General features: G+C 35.3%; 1 protein-coding gene across 9 annotated transcripts in view; it reads right to left on the reverse strand.

The window, feature by feature from the left end:
* The window catches only part of DLG1 (discs large MAGUK scaffold protein 1), a 286,699-nt gene that overhangs the window by 108,862 nt on the left and 159,624 nt on the right, over window positions 1-18,213 (reverse strand). For all 9 annotated transcript variants that reach the window (XM_027108229.1, XM_027108241.1, XM_027108235.1 and 6 more), the window contains 5 exons: window positions 16,354-16,404; window positions 13,704-13,828; window positions 11,501-11,670; window positions 10,202-10,338; window positions 6,062-6,206 (listed from right to left, as the gene is read on the reverse strand). In XM_027108229.1, coding sequence (XP_026964030.1) covers window positions 6,062-6,206; window positions 10,202-10,338; window positions 11,501-11,670; window positions 13,704-13,828; window positions 16,354-16,404 — 628 coding nt within the window. The remainder of the gene's footprint in view (window positions 1-6,061; window positions 6,207-10,201; window positions 10,339-11,500; window positions 11,671-13,703; window positions 13,829-16,353; window positions 16,405-18,213) is intronic.

Here is an 18,213-nt window from a genome sequence, read left to right on the forward strand (position 1 = left end):
CCAATCAAAATACCAGTAAGTTATTTTGTGGATATTGTCAAACTGATTGTAGAGTTTATATGGAGAGGCAAAACACCTAGAATAGACAACCCAATAATGAAACAGAAGAACAAAGTTGGAGGGCTGATACTACCTGAGTTCAAGACCTCCTAAAAAGCTACAGTAATCAAGACAGTGTGATATTGGCAAAAGAAAAGGAAAATATTGGATCAATGGAATATAACAGAGAATCCAGAAATAGACTCATATATAGGCAACTGATCATTGATAAAGGAGCAAAGGCAAACACAATGGAGCAAAGGCAGTCTTTTCAACAGATGTTATTAGAACAACTGGACAACCACATGCAAAAAAAAAAAAAAAGAATCTAGATATAAACCATGTGAAAATTAACTCAAAATGGATCACAGACATAGTAAAACCCCAAACTATAAAAATCCTAGAAGATAACATAGGAGAACATCTTGATTACCTTGGGTTTGGCAATGGTGTTTTAGATACAACACCAAAGGCACAATCCATGAAAGAAAACTGACAAGGTAGACCTCATTAAAATTAAACATTTCTGCTCTGTGAAAGACACTGTCTAGTGAATGAAAAGACAAGCCACAGACTGAGAGAAAATATCTGCAAAAAATATATGTGATAATGAACTTTAGCCAAAACATGCAAAGAGCTCTTAAACTCAACAAGACAACAAACAATCCAATTTAAAAATGTGCCAAAGACTCTTAACAGACACCTCACCGAAAAAGATATACAGATGGCAAATAAGCATATGAAGAGATACTCCTTATCATATGACATCAAGGAAATGCTTATTAAATCAATGTGATACTGCTGAATAACTATTAGAATAGCTAAAAACCACAGCACTGATAACACAAAATGCTTGTGAAGATGTGGAGTAACAGGAACTTTCATACGTTGTTGGTGGGAAAGCAAAATGGTACAGCCACTTTGGAAGACAATTTGGCTGTTTCTTATAAAACTAAACATATTCATACCATACGACCCAGCAATTGCACTCCTTGGTTATTTACCCAAAGGAGTTAAAAACTCATGCACATTACTACGTGAAAGAAGGTTTGTTTGTTTTTTTCAAACATCTAGGCCTTCTTTAATTCAAAAGTTTATGGAAAACTTTAGCCTGTGCTATATTTTAAAATATTTACTGAATTGTTATCTCAAATTTGACAAAATCAGCAGAGGGCTTAATTAATTAATTGTTTTTAAGGAGTTTGAGGCTTTTTGGTGTAATTTGGGTATTTCAATTGGACATATGTGATATATTCAATGCCATTTTGTGAGTTTCAGGTAAATTGGAAATGTTAATCAAATTATCTAAAATGTATTTTATGAAAAGTAAAACATGACATATTTGTTTTTTGTTTTTAATTTTTATTGGAGTACAGTTGATTTACAATGTTGTGTTGTTTTAGGTGTAAAAAGTTAAGATTTTAAAAGGCTACATACTGTATGATTCCAACTACATGGCAATCTGGAAAAGGCAAAACTATGGAGGCAGGAAAATGATCAGTGGATGCCAGAGGTTAGAGGGGAGGGAGGGATGAATAGGCAGCGCACAGGATTTTTAGGGCAATGAAGCTACTCTGTATGATACTGATAGTGGGTACATGTCATTATACATTTGTCCAAACCCACAGAATGTACAACATCAAGAGTGAACCCTAATGTATACTATGGGCTTTGGGTAGTGATATGGCAATGTAGGGTCATCAATTGTAACAAACGTACCACTCTGGCAGATGTTGGTAATAGGAGAGGCTATGCAGGTGGGACATTTCTGTACCTTTGCTTAATATTTCTGTGAACCTAAAATTGCTCTAAAATATAAAGCCTATTAAAAATAAAAAGGACATGCCCTGACACCAGCTCAGATCTGCCAACCCAATTTATAATTATTCTTTTTAATGCACCATAAAAGAATGGAAACCTGGTAAAAAACCGGAATAAAAAATAAGCAAACATTATTTATCGGTTCATTTCAATAATAAAAAACATCATTATAGGGCTTCCCTGGTGGCGCAGTGGTTGAGTCCGCCTGCCGATGTAGGGGACACGGGTTTGTGCCCCGGTCCGGGAAGATCCCACATGCCGCGGAGCGGCTAGGCCCGTGAGCCATGGCTGCTAAGCCTGCGCGTCCGGAGCCTGTGCTCCGCAACGGGAGAGGCCACAACAGTGAGAGGCTCGCGTAACGCAAAAAAAAAAACCAAAAAAACCCCTAAAACATCATTAGAGTTCATCGACTGTAATTCTAGTGAGAGCTAAGAACAGAAAATTATAAAGCTATTCCTGACCCAGGTAAGCAACACATTTCAGTTGGAACTTCCAAAAGCACAACACATCTGAATTATGTGCATTACTATCAGTAACACATAGAAACAATATTTAACTTTCTTGAGGTATTAACTATGATAAAGTTACTAGGCATTTCAAAATCTAGCTGTAATATTTATTATTTAACCATGAATCTCTTCTTTCACTACATTACCGAGTGCCTTCTATGCACAAAGCATTATAACACCCACTGGGAAAACAAAAGTGCAAGGATCATTACTTCAAATTACTACAGTGGCCAGATAGGTTACATATATGAGTGAAGTAACCTGAGTGAAAGACAGTAGGTAGTGACTGGAAGTATGGTGTACTGGAAACAATTATGTGCTATCAAAAGGAGACAGCAAAAAAACAAACAAAAAAAAAGGAGATAGCATCTATACATCTCTTTCTGTAATCATACAAAAAGGAAAAAGTCTATAATGTCTATTAATAGTATAGAGCTTAGAAGTCCAGAGCCATCTTTGATTTTATACGTTTGCAGTCTCCAATAGCAATTTCTTCCCATCCAATTCATATATAAGATACTCTTCTGCATTTGAGCCAAAGGATTTTCTACCAATGGCTCTTCTGAAGTCCAAAGTCTTTCTTGGGTGATATGTAAGAATATCTGTGATTTTCAAGGGAACCGGCATGTTGCCCTAAAGCAACAGACATGCACGTGAACCATTATAATCACTGGCCATTTAAAGTCTAGAGTTTACTGATTTTTTACTCAAATTTCTTTGCTGCATTATCAAGTTTGGCTGAAACAAACAAACAAAAAAACCCAACTGGGCAAGAAATTCGGTCAACTGCTCAAGCCAGAAAATGTACCTTTTCCCTACCATATCCAGACTGTGCCTTTATTCAATGGACCTTTTCTGAAGGAGTCATTCTCACATGTAAGGCATAGTATCTCATATGGCAGGAACTAAAAATTAATGCTCCTGTCAAAGAAATGACTGCCCAAAGAATGATTAGTTAAAACAGTGCTATTTCCTATACCCCAAATCCTAAGTAAAAAGATTCCTCAGAGAACTGCAAAACAAGGGAGGCTAAATTATTGTCCTTAGATACCAAGATTAATGACCCAAACCCTCCAAAGTTTAGGAAAGAAGCCAAGTGGAAGAGCTTAAAGTAAAAGCAGGAAGAGAGCAGTGGCCAAATCAGAAGTTTAACAAGGCCTTCCACCTGAACAGAATATAAAAGTGAAAAGATATATAAATGCAAAAGCATGAGAATTTTAATATCATCAAAGAAACTATGTTCTCTATCAGATCCGATGAACTTTTTTTTTTTTTCAGTAATAAACCTCCTTCTATTCCTGGGTACCATATTTTGTCTATTATCCATATGTGGATTACAGCTATAGGAGTGTGACCCCATCTGAGATTTATGGTCATAACTTAAACTACAATTCTGTGCTTTTCTCTAGGCATGTTCTGCTTTTTAGGGAGCAGGAATGGATGAAGACAGCAGGTTGAACCAGGGTTGGGATTCTGCCAGTGAAGATGGAGAGAGCAAGAAAGTAGAAGATATATGCAATGAAGTGAATATCACGACAAACCAAGCAGGCTAAGTTAAAAAAAAGTAGACAAGTAGAAACACAAGGGGACAACCAAGTAATAGTGTCAAATGATTGAAGGTCAAAATGAGAATGAATTGTTAGAACAGGAGTAAATAAACTGATGGATGTAGTCAGAGAACGGGATGATTTAAATCAAGATTTTGGAGGTGGTGAAGGTATTGACGATGATAAGATCTAAATTATTGTCTTGGAACCAAGTATCTGAGTTGGAGTGGAGGGCAGGAGAGCTAGAAAGAAGGAGATCAACAAAGAAGCCAGGTTGTTGAATGAATCAGTGTGCATTTTGCCTGGACATCACTAAGAATGACAATGTGAATGTGTATCAAAGGACAATGGACCTGACACTAAAATCTTCAGTGACTAAAGCCAGATTGATGAGGAGGAAACTACATGACTAACAACATAAGGGACAGGCAGGTAAGTTGAATAGTCTGATGGCAAGGGCTTCACAAGAGCTGACAGGTAAAAATCATTTATGTAAAAAGTTTTCAAATACAAATGCTTTTTAAAACACACATAATAAGTTACTTATGAATTGCGTCTATAGTATAAGCATGGACTGTTAAGTGTACAACAAAATTCATAAGAAGAGAAACAGAACAGAAGTTGAACTAGCACGGTAAACTTCAACTTTTTCACAATATTCTATTAGTTCAATAACAGATGGAAAAAAAGGGACGAAATATTCTACATATGCCTACAGGGAAAACAATCATTATTTACTACTCTTTAGGACTAGCTCTGCCATTTTTTAAATGTCATATTATTTTATATAAAAAGAGATAATTCAATAAAAAGTAACATTTTTTCCAGTTCAACACATTTTTAAGAAGCAGCCTGGCTATTTGTATATTTGGCCATAATCAGGATGCCAACTCTCAATCTGTGGAACAACTGGGACATAGCTGTCTTGAACAGATAAAGCAGCATAATAAATAATATTTAAATTGGTGAATAAAAGAGCTCATCATTGAATTTGCATCTCCTAATAACAAATAAAATACATCAAGTCCTTATATAAAGCTTCTGTGAAAGACCAAATATATGGAAGAACTTTAAACAAGTAGTAAAGTTCTTTTCTGACACAAATGATGTATAAGACATCATTTCTGTCCATTAAAAAGACTGAATACTATTAAGAGAATAATTCAGCTATACTTGAGTAATTAATGAATCAATGAGCAGATAATGAAGATGCATCACTGGAGGACAGTATATATACACTTTAAAATATAATTTGTATTTAGCTTCTAATGATTAATGACTGTAATGAACTTTTTGACATTTTAAAACTGGAAACATTGCCACTTACAAAATCACAAAATCACAAATATCTTTAAAATTCTACAATTTAAAAAAGGAAAACTTGGAAAAGCAGATTACAGAGTACATTTATGATCTTTATTACACATGGATGATTCTAGTATTGACTCAACATACCAAACAAATAAAACTTTCATTTTTCAAACAACATGAACACATTAAGAATATATTTAAATCTCATCTCGGCTTGTACATTAAAAAAGAAAATCAAATAGGAAACTTAAAATTATAAGTACTTTCATTACAGTTCATTTCTAGGCAATACAATTGTACTGTGCACAAACAGAGTTAGGTAATACACTAAGAGTTTGAAGTACAAAGATAATATCTATGCTCACACAGTTGAGAGTATAGAAAAGCCCAGGTTTTACAAATATTTTAAGTTACTGTTTCTCAAAGTGCAGCCCATGAACCAGCAGCATCAGAAGCATCAGAATTGCCCTGCTTGTTAAAAGAATTAATTGCTTGCTAAAGTATATTTCTGTGCTCCATCCAAAAATTATTAGAACAAAATAAGAAGCCACATTACTTGCAAATACCTTTGGTGACTGTTACTTATATAAAGGTTTGAGAATCAATGCCTTAAATGTTAAAAGTAATTACTGCTATGAAATTACAGGTGAAAAGGTGAAAAAGCCATCTCCACTTATTATTATGAAGATTCTGACTTAAAATTGGTTTTTAAAATGATTAGGTTAAAATGCTTTATAGTTCTTTTAAAAATATTTGTATAATGTTTAAACTTTATATTGGGAATCTTCATTAAAATACATCACATCTAAGGAAACAAGATTTAAGCAGACTTACAGTTGGTGATATCAGGTGGTGCATAGCCATCATTCATATACATACTTGTGGGTTTTGCCACTTTCAAAAAAACAAAATCAGATGTGTTCTTTAAGGCAGTTACTGCTTCTTCATGAGTAACTTCTTCTAAACACACAGTATTCACCTAAAAGAAAATCCCAAAAGTTTTACTTCTTCCTTCCCACTTGGAATGTCATTTTTTTCGCCCCTATTGCTCTGGGTATAATCTTCGGTACAATGTTGAATAGGAGTGGTAGTTTGTGTCTTTCTAGGACTTTGCCCATTTCATCTAAGTTACCTAAATGCGTTGGTATAGAGTTATTCATAAATAAAAGTATTCCCTTATGTTCTCTCTTTCATTCCTACTTTTAGAAATTTGAGTCATTTTTTTTTTTCCTGGTCAGTCTAGCTAAAGGTTTGTCAATTTTTTTTTTTTTTTTTTTGCTGTACACGGGCCTCTCACTGTTGTGGCCTCTCCCACTGCAGAGCACAGGCTCCGGACGCGCAGGCTCAGTGGCCATGGCTCACGGGCCCAGCCGCTCCGCGGCATGTGGGATCCTCCCGGACCAGGGCACGAACCCGCATCCCCTGCATCGGCAGGCAGACTCCCAACCACTGCACCACCAGGGAAGCCCAAGGTTTGTCAATTTTGTTGATCTTTTCTAAGACCCAAGTTTTGGTTTTGTTGATCTTCTCTACCAACATAGACAATATGGTTGTCCTATTTCCTATATTGTTAATTTCTGTTCTAATCCTTTCTCTTCTGCTAGCATTAGGTTTAGACTGCTCCTCTTTTTGGTAAACATTTTCTTTTAAAAAGAAATAAAACACTATAAATGTTTCTAGTGTTTTAAATTACAGTGCACTAAACAAATGTTCATTTTAGTATATTTTCCATTTCCCTAATATGTGACTTTATAATCGACTGCAGGAGACTTTTAAATGTTTTGACGAAAACTTCTAAAGGTCACAGAACAATCCTGACTTTCACCACTGATTACTAATAATGCTTCGCAGGATTTCAACTGCATGGTCATTTTTATGGTCCCACCCTACTGTGTACAGTGAGGACTTGCTGCATTTTGAAATACACAACTGTGGTATACTGTTCTTCTGATGGCCTGAAATGAGACATTAGTAACTGTGATGCAAAGAGAGGATTAATAAATGCCACACATTAGAGCTGTCTTCTTGGAAAAGCTCACTCTGGCATGTCCCTCTTGGAACCTGGCCACCACTTTGTGAGAAGCTCAAGTTAGCCATGTGGACAGCCCACTGGAGAACTGAATACCTGGCTAACAGCCCCAGTTGAGTTCCTAGATGACAGCCAAAACCAACCGGTCCACTATATGTGAGCCAACTTGGAGGTGGACCCTTGGCCCTAGTTGAGCCACCCCAGTAGACATTATATGGAATAAAGACAGGCTACCCTGGCCAAACATATCCAAATTGCAGAAGTGTAAGCAAATAAATAATTGTTGTCATTTTAGCCACTAATTTTTGTTTTTTCTTATGCAGCATTAGATAACTGATAAAAGAGCTGACAAGATTTGCTGAGGTGATTCAATGTGGAGTGGGAAAGAAAGAGAATGATCCTAAAGTTTTAGACTTGGGGAAATTAGAAGGATAAAGTTCCCGTTCAATGAGATGTGAAAATTATGCAAAGAGCAGAATTTTGGGGGGCAAGGTGGGGTGGGTTGCCGTGATTTGAAAGTTCATTTTTAGATACAGTTGTACTTCGGTATCTGTGGGGGAATGATTCTATAACCCCACTACCCCCCATCACCCTCCTCGAGGATAAAAAAATTTGCAGATTCTCATGTTCCTTAAGTAAAATGGCGTAGTATTTGCATATAAGCTACGCACACCCTCACCTTATACTTTAAATCATCTTTAGATCACTTATAATACCTAATATAAAATAAATGTCATGTAAATTCAAGTTTTGCCTTTTGGGAACTTTCTAGAATTTTTTTCCACCAAATATTTTCGATCTTCAGTTGGTTGAATCCACAGACGTGGAACCCACGGATACAAAGAGCCAACTGTATATTATATTTGAGATGACTCTTGAGACATAGAGAAGGAGACTGAAGTTCAGAAAACAATACTTATTACTATCATGTACAATAAGACCCAGTAAGTTATTTGACCACCTATCAAAGAGAGAAGAGAATATGTTCAAGTATTGAGTCCTGGATCACTTCAATGTTTAGAAGTTAGGGAGAAGATGCACCGAAAAGGAGAATGAGAAGGAATGGCTGGTGAGCTAAGAGGAATAGCAAGATAGAGGGTGACTATCAGGCGAACTGGAAAGAGTGTTTTAAGAAGGAAGAAGGTATGTCAAATGCCTGATACATCAATTAAGGTGAAAATTAAGAATTGAATAATTTCAGTGGAATTATGGCAACAAAAGCCTCCCTAAACGGTAAATCAGCATGAATTTCTGGCTCCCTACCCCTAAAATTGATTTTGGAAGAAGGATAAAGAAGACACAGTATGTAAGAAATTAAAAATAAAAGTGAGAAACGTAGTGGAGAAAGAAGGTTGTTTGGAACTGGTGTGTGTTGGTGGGGGGTGTATGCAATGATGAGGGAGTGTTGGTTGTAGCTTGGGGGAAAGAGTGGCAAGTCATAGCTGTGAGAGGATAAGTTAGAGAGAAGCAGTTGAAGGACAGTTCCTTCCTCCTCCCTGTCATTAACTCAAAAATAATTAGTTGCTCTTCCTAGCATAACTATTAAAAAAGGGCAAATAAATAAATAGGAGATAGACCAAATCACCACTATACCAGACTTTGTTTGTATGCCTTTTCAGATTCACTTGAGCCTACGTGTCCACTAGGCTTTGGTTGCTTGGTTAGGGGAGAGTCCTAGCTACTGCTACTCTCATATTGTCCCCTAACATTATGAGCTCTTTCAACCTCTTCTGGAGTAAAGGCTGGGCTTGGGTTTGGCTGACGTGTTCCACATAGTGAGAGCTGTAACATATTAGAAGACCACATCTGACCTGTCTAGACCACGAGGCTCTAGCTCTTCTCACGACTTCTGGGTTCAGGGGAAGTGCTGTGCCAGAGTGTGGGAACTGGCTTCCTTAGCATTTGTCCAGAGGGGCTGGATAACACAGTCGAGAAATCTAGGACAGTTAACCCCCATGGGGTTAGACTCTAACTAACAAGAGACAAGAGACTAAAAGGCGTCAGTAGATAAAATCCTTTCTTTTCCCTGGATGGCTGGATCTAAGGTTTAGCAGTTCCACATTGCCTGCCTGGGAGACTGTCCTACATAACAAGCAATCAGCTACATTTTCTTATGATTTTATAGCCAGTTCAGAAACATAATACATTGTATTGGCTTTCCCTCATTCTCTGCCTCACTTTTCATTTTCACTCACTCTAGCTTCTCTGAAGTTATACCTCCCAATAATACCTTAGCAGAGTAGCTTTTCTTCAGGTTTTGTTTTTCTAGGGAACATGAACTAAGACAGTTATTGATGAAGATTGGATAAATAAATTGTGATACAGTCTACAGTCCCAGAATAGAATATTATGAAGAGGGTAAATGAATAAATCTCAGCTCTAGGCAACAATATGGATAAGTCTCAGTAAAACAATATTGAGTGAGAAAAGTATTAAAAAAGACTATATACAGCACAATAGCCTTTAAAAATTTTCAAAACACACACTACTAAACAAAACATTTAGGAATATGTATGTGATAAAGCAATCTTTAAAAAACAAAGGAATGAGGAACACAAGTTGTTGATATTCTAGTTCTTGGGTTGGGTAATGACTAGCAGTTTTTACTATATTATAAATAAAATAATTGATTAATTAATTAAAGTAAGAAAGGGAAAAACAAGGTCACACATGAACAAAGGATGATGATGTTATGAACCTAAAGATTATGACTAAACAATTCTGTGCATCCAAGCCCCTAAACAGAATGAAAGAAAAAGAGAGGGGAGCTAGCAGAGGAAATGGTAGTGGCAAATAAAGAATCATTTTTCAGGTTTTGACTAAAGCAAGACTAGTATTCACTCATGGAAATATCATTTAAACATTTTTGGCACGTAGAAATTCAGTCTGTCAGAAAAAAAAAGACATCAAAGTGATTTTTAAAACAATGGATTTCTTATACTCACTGCTAAAAGTTTATCTCCAATCTGAAGTTTACCATCTTTATGTGCTGCACCTCCTTCAATTATTTTGGTTACATAGATGCTATTATCCCCAGGAATATGTTGATTTCCAACACCTCCTGCAATGCTGAACCCAAGACCTGTATGGAAAACACTAGTTTTAGAATTTCACCAATATATGTAAACTTAAGTCCAAATGACTGAAAACTAGGTGATAACTTCACCAAACTAATGTTTTTTAAAACAGAAAATTATCTATTTACCTATTTTAAAAATCCTAAGTATTTTGTAATCAGGGGCAATTACATATATAGGTGCTCCTATAGTTACAAATGAGAACCTTTTTACCCCCAGGTTACTTAAAAAAAAAAAAAAATTATTTATTTATTTATTTATTTATTTAATTGGCTGTGCCAGGTCTTAGTTGTGACACACAGGATCTCTGTTGTGCCGTGCGGGATCTTTTAGCTGCGGCATGCAGGCTCCTTTAGTTGTGGCATATGGGATCTAGTTCCCTGACCAGGGATCGAACCCGGCCCCCTGCATTGGGAGCGTGGAGTCTTTAGCTGCTGGACCACCAGGCAAGACCCCCCCACCCCCAACCAGGTTACTTCTTAAAGTGTCTTTGTAAAATGCATTTGTTTATTAGTTCAAAGAGATGGTGTAAAATTGCTTCACTTTTGTTTCCATCATAATTGCACTTCTTACTAACACTTTTAACACTTCCACAAGATTAAAACTGAGAAAAAAAAATTAGTGGTGGGCAGAACCAACAGCTTCAGAAATGCAGATGCTGCTTCTCTTTTCAATATTCTATGAATTAATTTTAAGTAAGGAGCTTCAATAATTCATAAATCCCATAGCTTTGATGCCAAACCTGTAGCTCTCTATGCATTTTTCCATGAAGCCACAAATTAGAATCAATATTTCCATTTATCCTCAATCCCATCCATGTTTTCAAAATTCAGATCACATCCTAACAGTCTTCATTGCAGATGTAACTCCTGATGACATGTTCATAAATATTTTTTTCTTTTAGCCTGTGTATCTGCATTTTATGCACTTAGTAGATTAACGATTACAAGTTAATATCAACACTACACATGACTGCAAAATGTTTGCATAGTATTCTACTTAAGACAAAAATCAGTAGAAATAACACAGAAATTCTAAAAATTCACTAAGTTCTGTAGATTACCAGCATTGTTAATCTTAGAATGTGTGTCATAAATAACTTCATAGTTACATTTCACTTAGAGATTTCTTACTTAATAATTTGTCTTTGTTTGATTTATTTCATACCTTTAGGACCTTTAATGAGCTTTATTTCCATTATTTTTTCTGATACTGGTTTCCGTCTTTTTACGTACAAGCGTACAATAGATCCCGCTTCTTTCAATGCTTCAACTGCTTTGCTATGTGTCACATCACGAACGTCTACTTCATTTACTCGCAATATACAGTCATTGACCCTGAGGAAAAAAAACATTAAAAATTAAATATTAAAATTTTAATATCAATTTTTCTCTTTGCCAATTTTCTTTTCTTGACGAGAATTATTTACTAGAATTATTTATAAGAAACTGCATGTTAAATTCCAATGTATCAAAAACTCATATAAATACAAACATTTCCCAAGGGCCAGCAAAGGAAACAGTGCAAATAACAGATCATTATACAAAAATATTAAATAATAACGACAGCTATAATTTTTTTTTTGGGGGGGGCTGTGTCTGGGTCTTCGTTGCTGCACGTGGGCTTTCTCTAGTTGCGACGAATGGGGGCTACTCTTTGTTGCGGTGCATGGGCTGCTCATTGCAGTGGCGGTCTCTTGTTGGGGAGCACAGGTTCTAGGCACGTGGGCTTCAGTAGTTGCAGCACATGGGCTCAGTAGTTGTGGAACACGGGCCTTAGAGGGCGTAGGCTTTAGTAGTGGCTGTGCATGGGCTTAGCAGTTGTGGCTCGCGGGCTCTAGAGCGCAGCCTCAGTAGTTGTGGCACATGGGCTTAGCTGCTCTGCAGCATGTGGGATCTTCCCAGACCAGGAAGCGAACCCGTGTCCCCTGCTTTGGCAGGCAGATTCCTAAACACTGTGCCACCAGGGAAGTCCTGACAGCTGTAATTTGTATGATTACGTATAGAAATTAAGATATTTTAGAAAAACAGCAAATATTTATTTAGCACTAACCACACGCTAGGAACTTCTTTTAGTGTTTTAACCCTTACAACAATCTGTAAGGTAGATACATATTTATATCCCCATTTTATAGATAGAAAAACTGAGGTACAAAGTTTAAATAACTTTCCCAAGGCCACCCTGATAATGACTAACAGAGCAGTGATTCAAACATAAAAAATCTGAGGCTCAGACTGAATAACTAGCTTAAGGTCACAGCAGCAAAATTGAGATTAATTCATTGATTTACCAAAAAATAAACTAATCTCAGTTTCAACTGCATGGTATTCATGTAGAAAAAAAATAAGAAAACAAATTAAAAGATGGTCATCTCAAATTGGGCAGGGATGGGGAACAAAACAATTAAAACATTTAAAGTGATCATGATAAACTTCTATATCTAATTAACTTTTTTAAAGAAAATAAATTCTATATCCAAAGACAGTGACACCTCAGAGTTAGTACTATAGGTATGTTCTCCAGTGAAACAAATGGAACATACTAATTTTCACACATGAAGCACAAATAAAAGGCCAATAGCAGGAAGCAGGAAGTAAATATTTACATTTACATGAAAGTCAAATTATTGATTTCATATTTAATTTCATTAATATACCACTTATCATATCCAGTGAGAAGTTTAGAAACTGAAAAGCTGTATAAGGCATGAACAGCCTTAAAATAAGATACTGTTTTTAACAGACCATATATAATCCTTAGTCCTAAAACTTTAGAAAACCATCACATCACCATGTATAAAAAGCAACAAATAAGGCAACAAGAAAAGTGCCACAATCTATGGTCTAAGGAAACAACAAAGTATGCTAAAGATATTTTCTGAAATGGAACCTTACATTTAAACAAAAGACCAATATTACTTACATTTATTCAATTTAGAAAATAGATTAATTTATTTAAAGTCTGCATAATCTTTACTACTCTTTGTGGTCTGGGATACCAACTCAGATATATATGATTCCCTGTACCTTAAATAAGCGTATACACGTTTCCCACTCAGAAAATAACACATTTTGTGAATGTATTTGAACATACAATGGGAAATCTATGATTTCTATAAATTTGCTCAGAAATATTTAAACAGTCAAATTTATTATTCAAAATGCTTAACTTCTAAGATAAAACTGAATTCCTAATTGAAAAGAGGGAAAATGCTTAAAGCACAATTATCTCATTCATTCATTTGATATCTGAGCATCTACCTTATGTTAGTTATTATGATAGTGTTCATTTGTATTTATTCATTGTACAGTTGCCTCAAGAAAAAGATACAAAGAGGATTTGGTATCACAACATAAAGTGCAAAACATACCGCAATCTTCCATCTTGGGCAGCTGCTCCCCCTGCAATTATTTTGGTAATGAAAATACTTGAGTCATCTCCAATGTGTGGGTTGTCTGTACCTCCTGCAATGCTGAAACCAAGCCCTGAATTTCCCTGGGGATAGAGGGGAAAAAAATTGACACTGAATAATAATTATCTTTATTGATAGGTTCCCGTCATTATAGGACCTAGAAACTGTACTAACATAAGGAACACACACATAAAGGCATACGTATAGGAAATATGATGATTTTAAATTAAGAAATATAAGGAAAGCTCTTTTTTCTCTATAAATTCAGAGGTATTACTGCTGAATACGTGAGGCTGATGATGTACTGAGTACTTCTGGACTCTGGTCTACGATTCCTTCTTCAAAATTATGTGCAGTTTGTCCTTGGAGAGGTGTCACTATTAGGTCTCTTTCTTTTAGACTGCATCTTGCTCATGTTTGGTAAGGCAAATTGCTCCCAAGAGAAAAACAATGAAGTGATCCTTCTGTTGCTGTTATTTCCGAGTAGGTAATACCAATATATTATTTCATCCTAAATTTTTAAAAAAGAGGTACTGGGTGGTGCTTTTCTTCTGCTAACTTTGCCATCAGTTTATTTTAAAATGACCAAATTGTATGAGCTAAGTAACACAGCCATCATCCTTGATGTGTTTAACCAAGACACCTGACCAGCAAAAGGCAGTTTTTAATACTGAAGTCCAACTGGACAACTTAACATTGGTGTACTTTCTTGACAGCAGTCAATTTTGCCAAAGTAGCATTACACTTCTTGCTTATTTTATTTATGTACTAGATTTCTGAATAATATTTTCTTTGAAGAAAGGGTTCTGCTACAAAAAGCAAAACTGATCTAAGCAAAGGTATTAAACGTTTATTTTTGCAAGAATGTTCTAACTTTGGTTTTCAGGCAGCTCAAATAAGTGGGTATATCTGGATCTATTACTAAACTGTTTGTATTAAATAGCTTAGAATTTCACTAGACTATGACATGTCCTAAAATTCTATTTTAATAAAAAAATTTTTTCAGTCTAAACTCTTCAAGAGTTACTAGAGTATCAATAATAGTATCAATAGGTTGTATGGGGCTACCAAGTTACTCAGGTATTCGAGTTCTCGTTTTTACTTGTTTTTTAAAGAATTGAGATATAATTACAAATAACTTTGTGTAAGTTTAAGGTATACAACATATTGACTTGATACATTTATATAGTACAATATGATTACCACCTTAGCTTTATTTAGCTAACACCTGTATGAGGTCACATAACTGCCATTTATTTTTTGTGGTGAGAACATTTAAGATCTAGTCTCTTAGCAATTCTGAAGATTATAATACAGTATTGTTGATTATATTCACTACCTGTGCATTAGATCTCTGGAACTTATTCATCTTCTAGTTGCAAGTTTTTATACTTTAACAACATCTCCCCAATTCCTGGTACATAAGCTCTTTAATCAATGAAAAATACAATGTACAGTTCTGACTAAATAGAGGAATTTAAAAGGTACTGGGAAAAGATGAAAAGATGAATAAGATAAAGAGTTAGGACTATATGTCAAGAAATCTCAATAAAGCTGGGAAAAAACCAACAAAATGCCACATTAAAATGTGTACAATACATTAATACTCTATTTACTTGTAAGACTCAGTCATCCATGTCACTTGAACAGGTGGGTCCAAATTCAGGTAAACAGGCAATAAAAATCTATTATCCCTCTGAAGTCTATTTTTATTCAGTTTATTCTGGCTTCAAACATAAACAAATCTAATTACCTAGGATTTTAAATATACAGACATTCAGTTACTTAGAAAATTCACTTATGCAGAACACTTCATTTCTCAAAAATGCTGGTCAGACAAGGTGGCTCTGCTAAAATACAGTATCAATTAAATGCAGATATTCTTAAGGGGAAAATACATCAAGAAAGTTTACACATCTGAATTGTATCCTTAAATTATTTTCTGACTGGGGGAATGCATAAGAAGTTTTCAATAAGGTCTTTTCCATTAAATCTATGGTTTTTATCTTGCTGGGAAACAAAACTGATACAATGACCATATTACTAGGATATTAAATACTTATTTAAAATAAATATTTTACTATATGAAAGATAAATAATAAAATTAAAAACTGAGAAAAATCTGAGAAACTGTCAGTCTAGAGGAGCACAAGGAGACATCATAACTAAATGTAATGTGGTATTCCAGTTGTGATCCTGGAAGAGAAAAACATAAAAAGTAAGGAAATCCAAATAAAGTAGACTTTAGTTAATAATAATATATCACTATTGGTTCATTAGTTGAAAAAAATGTATTCTAGTAATGAAAAGATGTTAATAATAGGTGAAACTGAGTCCAGGGTAAATGGAAACTCTCTGTACTACTTTTCTGTAAATCTAAAACTATGTTAAACAAAAAGTTTATTTTAAAAAAAAGGTTATTAAAGAAAAGCAACATGTTCTGAAATGCCACGGCTAATTTTATACATGGACTCATTAAAGAAACTAATATTATATGGTTCTGAAATGTGATCTTCCTTGGATCCTATATGAAAGAGCAGTATATTTAAAGAGTTATTTAAAGCAACAGGTTTATGCATAAAAACTTAAGATAATTAATAGTTTTTACCCTTTCAAGTGTGATTTCTTCATATTCATAATCTGCATCAGTGCCATTAACCTAATGGGGGAAAAAAAAGAAGTAGCACAGAAATTTAGGGTGTGAAATTTAAAATGGCAAGACATAATTTTTGCATGATTTCTTAATAAAAACCTGTTAAATGTGATAGTAATCAAATAATATAGCTTGATTTTAATAGTTTTAGGGAAGATTTTCAAAGAATGGAAGAATACAAATGTATTAATGAGTTGACACTCATGATATTGTGACTTTCACATACAGAAAGCGTACATTCAGCTTTTAATACTTACTGAACTCTTGACTCTCTTCTCTGCCTTGATCCACACATCTAATCAGCTGCCAATTCTTACTGACTTAAATATTTCATTTCTTCCTAAAACCATCACCCCTTCATTTTCATTGCTATTACCTTGCTTCAAAAGGTACCTTGCTTTGTTAACTCATCTGGACTACTGCAAGTGTAATCTACCCAATCTCTTAGATTACTGTTCTCCATTGCTCAAATCATTCTAATGTGTTTTAGTTACACAGATGGATCTTTATGGAGCCCATGTATAACATACTTGCTCCAAAATTCTCAAAAACTCTCATACAAGGCTCTGTATGAACTGACCCCAATCTATCACTCAACTTCATTCTAACATGTTTCTCACCTGTTCATGAGCCTTATATACCATCACACTTGAATGACTTGCTCCTTCCTTTACATATCCTGCAATTTCCTCCCTCCACATCTGTTACTTTATTGCTTCCTCTGTCAAATTTCAGTTACATATTTCATGTCCAACTTTGATTCACCATTCACAATCTTGCTTACACCATACAGACCAAGCACTTTCTCTCATTCCTTCTAATTTATTCCATGTCTCCTCCTGGAAGAAGTAATTCCCATAGCAAAGGCCACTGGTGAAGGCTGAATAGTGCTTGGAATCACATTAACTGGGATTCAAATCATTGCTTTAACATTTCTGGTGACACGAAGCTGGGCAAAATACCCAAACTAATAAGTCAAACAGGGATTGTGATAAACTTCATCTCTAGATGCATCCCATCCTTCCATCCCAAGTGCTCTTCTGCAATATGATTGAACCATCCTACCATCAAGAGATGTTATCTACTTCCCCTTCCCTTGGATCTAGGCAGGCTCTAGATGTCCTCTGTTAAAAAAAATGTGGCACAAATGCTTTGTGGTTTTTGAATCTAGGTCATGTGATGCCTTGTAGTGTTTGCCTTTGTCTTAGAATGCACATTCTTAGAATCCAGAAGCTATAATGTGAGGAAGCTCAAAGATCCTATGAAGAGATTGAAATGAAGGCACATCAAGACCCCTGGCCAAAAGCCCCAGCTGCACCTCTAACCGGCAACTAGCACTAACTGCCAGCCACGGTCAATGAGGCTATTTTGGATCTTCCAGTCTTTTCCAGTGCCCCAGCCAAGACCGTGTAAAACAGAACTATCCAGTTAACCCAGAAAATCATGAGAAATAATGAATTATTTTTAAAGCCACAAAGTTTCAGGGTGGTTTGTTATACAGCAATAAAATAATGAAACAACAGAATAATGAAATCCATGTAAGGTAGTCTGTTTTCTTCACCATACTATAAGAAGCAACCCCTAATTCAGGTCCAATGCAGGAGCTAGGGGTTTTTTTCCTGAGGATTTTTGAAACTCATCTCTACTACTTTTTTGGGTTCTTAATTCTTATGGTTCTAATGGATACAAACCCAAATGCTACTTTGTTTCATCTTCTTTTTCAACTGAAGATATTTTCTTCTTGTTTTTGAAATTATGTTATACATATGTGTGTATACACACACATATACACATACATATATATACAAACATATA

This window comes from Aethalodelphis obliquidens, unplaced genomic scaffold (assembly GCF_003676395.1).
Source record: "Aethalodelphis obliquidens isolate GAN/ISIS:26980383/991018 unplaced genomic scaffold, ASM367639v1 scaffold1, whole genome shotgun sequence".
NCBI classification, from domain to species: Eukaryota; Metazoa; Chordata; class Mammalia; order Artiodactyla; family Delphinidae; genus Aethalodelphis; species Aethalodelphis obliquidens.